At 42.2% G+C, this 11248-nt stretch overlaps 1 protein-coding gene across 2 annotated transcripts in view; it reads left to right on the top strand.

The window, feature by feature from the left end:
- The first annotated feature begins 404 nt into the window (after nucleotides 1-404).
- Nucleotides 405-11248, top strand: part of fam189a1 (family with sequence similarity 189 member A1) — a 98550-nt gene continuing 87706 nt past the window's right edge. For both annotated transcript variants that reach the window (XM_034217376.1, XM_034217371.1), the window contains exon 1: nucleotides 405-1343. In XM_034217376.1, coding sequence (XP_034073267.1) covers nucleotides 1098-1343 — 246 coding nt within the window. In that variant the 5' untranslated portion in view covers nucleotides 405-1097. The remainder of the gene's footprint in view (nucleotides 1344-11248) is intronic.

The following is an 11248-nucleotide window of genomic DNA, read 5'->3' as shown; positions in this document are numbered from 1 at the left end:
ATCCTGAAGAGGAGGAGTGTCGCATTATTCACTATACCTGCAGCCTGAAGGACAAACAGAGACATTGTTCAATGACAATGCAGTCGATGATGTCCTGATGCTGCAGCTGGAGGTTTATACGGTCACTTGAAAAAATGTTTACACCCACAAGAACTTAAACATATTGTTTTTTAATCCTGATTACATGATGAATTACACTCTTCTTCACGCTTTAAAAACGTGAACTCCTTTACTAAAACAAAATAACCTTATTAATGTAGGCTATGCTCACGTTTTCCTCCACTAATACCTCACCAGCAGCGAGTAACAAATCAGGCGAAGGTTTTTGATGGTGCCTGATAGTAGAGAGCCCTCCTCCTCCCCTCCTCCACTCTCGTAGTAAAAACACACTCCGTGCAGCTCGCCGCCATGAAGACGCACAGAGTGGCACCTCTCCAATACGCAGTGTGCATCTCCTGTCCTGGCTGCGAGAGCTGCTGTCGTCTGTGAAAACCTCACACAGAGGAAACGCTGCTCGCTCACAACTGCGGATATTTAACTAGACACCTAAAACCCCGATTATTTCTGCCTTATTTCAACGTTTTTTCTCTGTTTAATCGTACAGGAGTGCACCTTTCCTTTTATTCGCGTCTTAACGAGGCTTCATCTCTCGCTTTAGAGGAGTTGGAGAGCCTGCAGAGGCGAGCATGACAGCGTGACAATGGTGCAAGGCTGGCTGACAGCAGGATGATGCGCTTTTGCCCTTTTGTGTTTCCACTTTTGAGGAATGGGCTCTTTGCCGGAGCAGACGCCGAGAACCCCAGCTCTTTTTTTGGTGCGTTTTGACTTGAGAATCCTCATACTTTGGAGGAGTGTTATGGTAAACATCTGCTGGCTCGCACAGTCCGCGCTTTCCTCACCTTTCTCTCCCCATCCGCCGCAGAGCAGCTCTAATTGGAGCGACTCCGAGCATCCTAATTGACGAGGATCATCCACACCGGATACTGACCTCCAGTGTACCGTTAACCAGCGCACTGCAGGAAACTCAACGACTCGGCTGTCTGTGGATGTAATTTCGTTTATTTGTGCTGCTGAGTTTGTCGTACCCCTCAGTGACCATGCCGGTGAGCGCGCTGCACCGCGGCGGCAGCAGCATGGGCGGCCCGGGGTCCCTGAGCCCCGCGTCGCTGTCCCGCAGCCTGTCCCGGCTGAGGGAGTACCGGACCCGGACCAGGATCATGCTGGCACTGGGGGTCTCTCAGATGGTCCTGGGGAGTCTCATCCTGGCCGTCAGCTTCGCGGCTCTGGCTCTCACCACCTCCCCCAGAGTCCGCCACTCGTGCCCCTTCTGGGCAGGTTTCTCTGTGAGTACATTACACACTGCTGCGTCTATTTGGTGGCATTAAACATGATGTGAGTTGTTTATGTTGTAAAGAAGAAGAAAGGTGGTGTAGCAGCTAATTCCTTACAGATTGGTAGTTTGCATCAATACAGTAGGCTATCAATAATCTGTATGCATAATGATCTCAACGTGGTGTCCATGACAACCTATATCGAAACTATAAGCTACTTGATTTGTGTTATGTTTCAAAGAGGTTCCGTTCTTCAGTCTGAAGAGAGCTGAACTAATTGGGGTGCCATCGCCATCGCCAGGAAGAAATTAGGTTTCTGAATGAATTTTTGTGACAATCTTAGACAATTCGTTTTGAGCTAATCATCAGTGATACCACACACACACGCGCGCGCACACGCACACACACATATATTGTCAAAGAGCAGGGCATTTATTTTTGAATGCTTTACAGTGCTCCTTGGTGTGTACAGTATAGAGCATGTTATGTTTGAGATGTTGTTTTTCATGTTAAATTTTCATGGTGTTTTACGTAAATATGTATGAATGCACACACATCCCTGATTTTCTGCCACAGACCCGAAGCAGGGCTGCCCCATTAATTATAGACGCAGCAGGGTAGAGTGCAGGGTTGAGGGGAGGTCTGTGGCACAAGGGCCATCTGTGTTTGTGTGTGTGTGTGTGTGTGTGTGTGTGTGTGTGTGTGTGTGTGTGTGTGTGTGTGTGTGTGTGTGTGTGTGTGTGTGTGTGTGTGTGTGTGTGTGTGTGTGTGTGTGTGTGTGTGTGTGTGTGTGTGTGTGTGTGTGTGTGTGTGTGTGTGTGTGTGTGTGTGTGTGTGTGTGTGTGTGTGTGTGTGTGTGTGTTGCTTTTCATAATGCAGTGATGGAAATATAAAGGGTCAATGAATGGGTGTTGTTGTAAGAGAGAGAAATAAAATGAGGGGGAGAGTGAGGGAACATGTGTCAGTTCCCTTCTGTGTGGGAGTGTATAGTTACAGGGAAGAGAGGTAACCACAGGGGTCAGAGGGCAAAGGTCAATGCACATTCTTGATCGATTCCTCAGGCTGATTGGAGGTCTGTCAGCCTGTTGTGTTGAATCTTACCTCCTGCTTTCTTTGTGCACCAAAACCTATACCTTTGTCCCCTGACTGTGTGTTCGTTATTTATTGTGTCATGCACAAACAACAAATATACAGCTGCAGAGAGGCACAAAATCTCCTCGACCAAAACAATTATTGATTACACTGCAAACAAGAGCAACACATGCCCAAAAAAAGGCTCTCTTCTTAAACATAGCGAAAGCATTTTCTTTCAAATATTCATCAATCCATACAAATCTTCTCAGAGATGAATGGTATTTTATTAAAAGTTTAGTGATGTTCTTATAATGGGAACATGAAATGTACTTCATCTTTAATCTAATGTAAATCCAATAAACAAAGAAAAAGCATTTTGTCTTCAGGGAGACCATCAACCTTCCTTTTTCTACATCTGATGATCTTGGTTTATTTCAGCTACACATAAAACTGTTTTTCAATATGTTTTGTATTTTATGTTTGCACCAAACGTCAAAAGAGACTAATCTTCAATAAGACTTTAGAGGAACTGTGTGTAAGGCACAGCTAAGATAAGGTTTAGTGTAACTTAAGCTGAGCCAGGTGCTGAAAACAAATAGCCAGGATGAAGAGCCATGGGCCTCAGTGGTCCTGAAACCCAGATCCCCAGATAACGCATCTGATATCAGCTCCACATCTGGGGACTCTGCTTGTGTTCCATCACCAATCAGACATTGGAAGTTACTCTCTGTAAAGTTTTGAGCTCTTCTGTGGAAAAAAAGAAGTCTTCAAATTAGTTTAAATGCTTCTTATGTGAAACGTGGCCTGGAAAATATTTATTCAGCCCGCATTAAATCTGATCTTAAATGTCAAGATATAATAGCAGGAAATGCAGTATCTGTGATTATTGAAAGCGCCATCAGAAGCTGATTTCATTAGAAAGCTGGATCCTTGTCATACACTATATATAGATCCTTGTATATTATGTTTTTGTCTGAGTAGCCTAAATAAGACAACTCAACATCAAAACAGCTTTATACATAAAATCAGCACTTTTGAAACAGGAAGTGAAATAGAGGGATATGAGGCATGGCTAGAATGGGTGATCTGTTTGGTATTTTGAGCAAAACACAACATGTTTTTTATATATGTTTATATATCTGAGACCTATGCTATTGCTATTATATAGCATGATAGGTGCACTTTAAATGAACCTCTGATATCCTGCAGACAAGTGTCTCTGTTACCAGGAGTAAAAAAACGTCTTGATATTATGGCATCTGTGCTTTAGCATTGAACCTTGAAGACTTTATGTAGAGCTTCCTCATGTTGGTTAACTGAGCTAATGAGGAGGTTGACAAAATACCCTGCTTGTGTGTTTGTGTAAGGTAACGTGTGTGTTTGTGCATGATGTAGGTGTGTGTCTTTGTGTGGTTACTGTGGGATGTCATTAAGGATCTTTGTGCTGACTGGCATTGTTCATTTTCATATCAGTCACAGTGAGAGAAGGCGTAATCTTTACATCCTACACAGAGCAATCACTGTAGAACACACACACACACACACACACACACACACACACACACACACACACACACACACACACATCCCACTTCAGTGTTGTGCATAAAAAAGCATCTGTCTCCCTCATTTTGATCTTCCACACTCTGTAGGAAAACATGTTTTACAGCTTTGATGTTTAGATTTGTGTGTTTGACAGCACAATAACACAAACCCATACACACACACACATACACACACACACACGCACCCACACACTTGGCTGGCCAACAGAGACTAATCCTACTCATATCTTGGTCTTTCTTGCACCCAACCTGGGGCTTGTAATCATCCCACACCCCTCCTGTAGCACTTAGGCACTCCAGTAGCCAGCCACAGTCACTTCCTGTACATGTCACAATTAGTCATTCATAATTGGTGACAAAGATGATCCTGAGTGGTACACACTCTGAGGCTGCAGAGGCCGACCAAACAGCGGCCTCCAGCCTTTCTTTAAAAACATTAGCAGCACGTTTACCTGTTGGGCGTGAATCATACCGCCCTGCTGGGTCTCGGTTGAAAAAGGCGACGTGGGCCTCTGAAGCTGTCACTGGCTGACAAGCAGAACTAATTACTGTTCACCTCGCATCTTCACAATTTAACGATCGGAAGAGATCCAAGTGTCCAACACAGACACACATGAATACACAAAAAGCATCTATTTTCCTTTCATATGTTCCTGTCATGGAGAATAAAGACAAGAGGTGCAAAATATGTGTATACGTAAATCCATCAGAAGGAAGAACTGCAGGCATCCTTTACACATCCACATTAGATTGTGATGCTTCCTCTCTGAACCACTGATATCGCCTCTCTTTCCAGAGAAGGATTCATTCCTCTCCTTTTTCCTCCCCCGCCCTGGTTGTGTGGTAGAAGATGAATGGTAATTATGTGTACAGCTGCTCTCAAAGTAACACTCCAACAACCCAAATATACAGACAGTGCCGTAACAAAGATGGCTTAAGGCGTTATTCTTGGTATTTGTTGTGAGGCAGCTCTCTCTGCAGCATTTCCAGCACAAACCGTCAGCAAATTCTGCGTTAATCTGCCTGAGCGAGTGTTTGAATAGAAGCTCCAAAGTGTTTTGTAGGGGGTTGTGATGCGGAGCATATTCGGATGCTGTCAACCTCTTTGTCTTGGTGTGTTTCTGTGTGTGGAAAGAAGGCAAAGGTCCATGTTGGAATAAAGTTGTCAACCGTTTGCTTTCTACCTCGACTCGAAGGATGGCAATGTCCGTCTACATCATGCTATGCCATTGTTCTCCATTACATGTTACTTGTTAGACGCTTTTATCCAAAGCGACTTACATACTCAATACTGTGGGCAATCCCCACAGGAGCAATTTGGGGTGAAGTGTCTTGCCCAGGGACACAACGACATGCTGACTGTAGTGGGGTTTGAACCTGTGACCCCCTGATCCCAACACCAAGGCTCTATCCACTGTGCCACACGCCTCCCCCATTGAGCCATAATTACAAAAATCCCAACAATCCAATTTTTCCCCCTATTTTTGCTAAAGTAAAATACACACTTTCTCTGGAACAAACATAAGCACATATGGATAATACTTTCACAGAATGCAGCGAAGGCATGCCCCCTCTACTCTGACTCTGATTGGCTAAACCTGATATTCTTACCTTCTCTTTTACCAATCTCAAAACTCATGCCTAAACCTGACCAACCAAGGCAGTGAGTGCTCACCAATCAGAGGCAGAGTGGGACATGTCATAACTTCACCATAGAAGGAAAACAAATATTGCTGTCATTCTGCAAAATAATGAATTTGATGCTAGGAGTGTGTATTTTCAGAGCAATGGGCTGTTTTTTTTTACAGGATGATGGGCTTTTTGATAAATTGGATATTTTAGGACTATTGGGGTTGTGGGCAGGTTGCATGGTTGGGTCTCTATTTTGTTCAGCACCAACATATTCCAACCATTGGCTTTATTAAAATGCAATTTTGTACAAAATATCTGCTGGGGTATTTGACACAAGGTTTGTTACGCTCATTGTTCCCAGACAATTTTATTTTTGGTTTATGAAAAGATACCTGCAAAAATAATGAGCATGTTAGCATGCTGACATTCACATTGAGCTCAAAGCACTGCTGTGCCATACATCCAGTGGGCTTTTGTTTTTCTGCGTTTCTGTCTTGAAGCTTGAATGAATCAGAGTTTTCTCATCAAGGTTATTGCCTTTTGGCCTATAGGAAATTGGAAAGACTTTGGATTTGGATCTTATCTGGTTGTTGCAGAAACATTTGGTCTGCATTTTGCATTTTTTCCCTTTTCTGAGTGGTTTCAGTGAGAAACAGAGAGCAGCAGACGAAGACAAAGAGGTGAATTGTTTTGATTTGATCGTTTAGTTGCTGGGTTCAGTTCTTTTTCTCCGGCAGGGGAGTACGAATCATTAGTAATTAACTGGCTTATTAGGCTTCGCTTGTATCCTGGCAACAGATCTTGAGAGACAAAAACACAACGTGTGCACATATATCATACTTCAAAGTGAAGTCTGCAGTGTTGGTTGGAAATGGTCATCATTGTGATTTCTGTTGAAAATGAAGTCAGTTATTTTAAGATTTGGTTGTTATCAGAAATACTGAGACAATTTTTGTATTTCTTTTGATGTCAGACTCATAACATCAAAGTGAACAGAGATAAGAGTTACATTCAATCTGTCTCCTCCTGTGAGTCTTAATACTTCCACCTCAGTGTCAAATAAGTGTTTGTCTTTATATGTAACTTTCTTTTGTATGGTTTTACAAAGAGATCACAATGACTTATAGTTTCAGTTCCAGGTCACATTGGTTTCTATTCCACTGAAGTAATTAGTGTCTCTGTCTCTTTCTTTTGCCTTTCTTTGGAGTTTTACCACAGAATCTGTAGAAGGATGTGCCCCCTGATAGCCTTCTGATGCAGAGAGCTGGGTTAAGAAAAGTGAAATGAAACATTCAATGTATAATACATAGAAAAGTGCTGCACTTTAGCACATAGTGATGATGAGCTGCCATAACCAAAACAAATAGATATTGTTGATTATGCAACATGTGTGTAAAACTCTACAACATTTAAAATTCACTATAGTTAAATATACAAATTCATGATGGTGATAGATCCAGATATGTGTGGATAATACAGAGATGCAGGGAACCATTAAAGGATCAGTTCACCCAAAAAGTACTGAACGTACTGTATAGTGATCTCTTGGGTTTTATTTGCCCAGGTTCAGGGGTGTTATATAATGTGTGTGGAACTCACAGCATAGAAATGTAGAAGAAAAAAAATCAATTAGAGCTGCAATGATTAGTTGACAAATCAATTGGTTGATTGACAAAACAATAATAGGCACTTATTTGAAAATTGATTATTGGTTTAAGTAATGTTTTTGATTCAAAATGGAAGATCATTCTCTTTCAGCCTCATGTGGAGCTTTCCTGCTTTTCTATAGGATTTGGACTGACAAAACAAGACAATTCAAGACATCAAATTGGCCTTTGAGATACTGGGATGAACATTTTTTTATGTATTTAGTCTGATATTTAGTAGACTTAACGATGATTAGAGAAAAAAAATTGGCAATTAATGACTTACAATACCCCACCAAGCACAATGACAGTATTTCCTTACCACCTGCATGGCAAGACACAACAAAGGCGTTTTTTTAAATGAGGTTAATCTGATTGTTTAGTGAATCACAGGTTGTAGAAGAAGTTATTTTAATACACCCAGTGAAGAAAAAAGCTTTTTTTTATGACGTCAATTTAAATGACATTATACAACGACATCACAAGTCTTACAGTACTAATTGATGACCGTCCTGCTGTAACAGTGTGAGAAAAGCATTATTTTATTATTGTGGGACTCAACACAAAGGTCCACTGGGCCGTTTGTTATTTTAGATGCAGCCTTTTACTCCCAGCTGTCAATAAGGCCGTGTCTCCTCTGCTGCTTTACTCATCTTGTCAGTTTAGATTAAATGGAGAGTGCGGTCAGCACACATGCTCTCAGACCAGAGCACTCATGGTCCACCGGCCGCCCTTAACTCTCATATTGATCAACTAATTAGATGGGATTTCATCAATCATCGCACTGCTGTTTACTTTCATTTAACTTGGTGGTTTTCCAACATCTCTGCAGTGACCTCAGTCTGTGGCATTTAAAACGTGTGTTATGATGTAGTTTACGCTCCTGGTCTGTGACGAGGTGTCGCTGAACAGCTGTAATTCACTTTCCTGTTGCACCTTTTTCATAATAAGTAAGTAGGCACTTAGCCTGCTGCTACTCATTACTCTGAGGACCCTCCAGAGCGTCCTGCCCCCACTCCAGTGCTACCAGTGAGCCCCATAATGGTGGAAAGAACAGTTTGTCCTTTCTCCCACTTCAACACACACACACACCGAACACACACACACACACACACACACCTTACATTTTAGAGAGAGGCTCTAATATTTCAAGTTGTCAACTTCACTTAATTCCCATGTCTCGGTGTGCTTTGCAGTGATGAGCTGACTCCCCATCTTCTCGTCTCCATCCTCTGCTTTTACGTTGATATTTTTGGGTTGTCTCGTGATCCGTGTTTAACACCCAGTAAAGGATGAGCTGAGAGTCATCGGTGTGAGACCGAGTGTTAAAAGCCCGCTTGTTACATACCATCCCCATTCCCCCTCTTCGCTATATATTTCCTCATGAAGCAACGAAGCAACCTAGCTGAAAACCTGGCACTCAACTACGTCTGGTTGGCAACGCAGTCATCGGTAAAATGCAAAAGAGAAAGATGAATGTTGTATTTATGTCGAAAGATCTGCAGAGACGCAGTGGGGGCTCTGAGGCAGATTGCTCTGGGGGGAAATACGCAGGGTCATCAAAAAAGTTAATATTGGCTGGCTTATCTTTTGCAGAATCGTCATGTTTTTATAAACTTTGCTGGCCAGTCAAATCAGAGCAAGTGCACATTACTCTTTGATCAATTAGTAAAATGCTTTTTATGTTGGGACATTAGAGAAAGAGGACAAAATTAAAGCTGCAACTCTTGATCCCTTCCAACATCGATACAATGCTGATTGTTTTCCTGATTCGTGGTTGATCTCAATAAGCTAGAGAAGGTGACATTGTCAAATAGCTTCTTTCTTTTTATCTTAACAAAGGACCAAAACCCCATAATAAAGGGAAGAACTCTCATGTTCACCTGCTGCAGAGAGTTTCCGTTTGCTCATCTTAAATCTCAGTTGAACTCGTACGAACATGACTGACTTAATCTAGATTCTGTATTCATATATCTTCCAATTGTAGTCTGAGTTGCATCGACCAATCAAATTTGAGCGGGAATTCGTCGTATTAGCTAAACCAGCGTCACGTGAAATCCTTTGGTTGTAGATGTCAACTTTGCCTTGTGTCTCAAGTTGCTAATCAAACTCTAACAATTTAACCCGGGCAGGAAAAACAAAGTCTTAGCCCAGATATTTGTTAGCGACGCCATAATTCCCCTTGCCAGAGCGTGGTGAGATAGTGACCTCTCAACTAGTTTGAAAGTCAGTTGTGTCCAGCATTGTGTTGTGAACTGAGACACAGGACACAGGACACAAAAGCAGGACTCGGAGACAGTTGTCCAAAAATAGAATGTTGTTTAATAACAAAACTAAGTCGTACTTTCCAAAAATAGAAAGTAGTTAAATAACAAAAACTAAGTCGTACTTCAAAACAAAACTCACTTGACGTATATATCTCAAAGTAAAGTTTCAGGAGTCAAAAGGCCCAGGTTCTCACGACATGAAACATAGCGAACTGACATGGGACAAAGAAACACAAGGGTTATTTATAGGTGAGGAGGATGGGCACAGGTGAAAACTATCAGGGCAGGGCCAAGCAATCCCAAGGGCGGGAAACACACAAAGGCAGGAAATGTGGGATCTGGAATGAGAGGGAAGGATTACTTTCAAAATAATAACAGGAAGTGACAAGATCAAAACACAAGACTAGAGTAAAAAACATAACTTGACCTAACATAACTGTCGAGTCACAACACATTGATCTTACACAAGTGTGATGTGAAAACATGTTCCAACGCATCGGTGAGACTGGACTTTTCAGTGAAGTTTGAAGCACCTTGTATTAAGGAGTAACAACATTTGCACATTCATAGTTTGGATTGTTTTCAATGAGGCAGATAAACGCAGGTATTTTCTGTGATAAAACCAAATCAGACACAAATTATTATGCTGAGTAGAGTGTTTTTAATTGTTGTTTTTATTTCTTTAAAATGATCTGAAGGGGATCTTTTAAAACCTTGGAATAATAAAACATATTGCTTGTGTGCTCTCACATCTCTGCGCACCAACCCCTTTTGTATTCACAGACGCTTTCTTGGACACAATCACAATGCGTCCACACAAAAAACCAGCAGCCATGTTTTTCCGGATGTTTTAGACCTGAACTGAAAACATGTGGGAAGACAGAAGAAGAGACAGTGTCATGTGTTTGGGGGTAAAGCTTTTTGTGTTTGATGCATGATATACTGTATTTATATGCATATCACTCTCATAAGTCCGTCTTCTCTTTCCACTGCCTGCCAGTCTGTAGTGTGTCTGTGTTTTGGTCTGACCTGCAGCCTGGGATGTGTTTGACAGAACGCTTGATGCTACACTTCTTTACAAGCGGTCTCGACCCGGCCAGACTGCTGAATAGAACAGGCCAACAGGGGTGAACGTAGCTTATAAGGAGGCAGAGACAGCAAGACGGCCAGAGGCAAAAGTCTGCCATGTGCTTTAGTTATTCTGAAGATGAGCCTGTTGCTTTAAGTAAAACACTCACAGGTGCTGCTACTGAACAACACCCGTGTTCACATTTATTGCGATCATGTCAAATCCCACAGGAAAGAGAAGCTTTATGAAGCAGACTCATCCTTTATATGAACTGAATGGAGAGTATTAGTTTTCAGTGAAGTGACAGACATCAACCTCCACCTCCTGGCTTTCACCTTTTTTAAATTAAATGCAGAGCTTTCAGTGGCGTGCCACAACAGGCCATCATCAGTGTAAAGGTCTGATACTGCGCTCAGATAGACAGAAAGACAGGCGGAGCTTTGTTCACGTGTTTGACTTCCATCGTTTACCTGCTATTGAGCCGTAACTTCCTCCTGATGTTACAAAGCTGACGGTCGGCCCTCCCTGCTGCTTTCTATAGCCGATCAATGGCAGAGCCTGCTGACTGGAGCTCCCTTTGTTCTATGATTAGCAGCTGTGTTGTGCTGGATGGGCTTTTATGTGTGTACACATGTGGGAGGGCAGGTCAGGGGGTGTGGGTTAG

This window comes from Gymnodraco acuticeps, unplaced genomic scaffold (assembly GCF_902827175.1).
Source record: "Gymnodraco acuticeps unplaced genomic scaffold, fGymAcu1.1, whole genome shotgun sequence".
NCBI classification, from domain to species: domain Eukaryota; kingdom Metazoa; phylum Chordata; class Actinopteri; order Perciformes; family Bathydraconidae; genus Gymnodraco; species Gymnodraco acuticeps.
The sequence above is the reverse complement of the archived record's forward strand: the minus strand, read 5'-3'. Positions and strand labels throughout refer to the sequence as shown.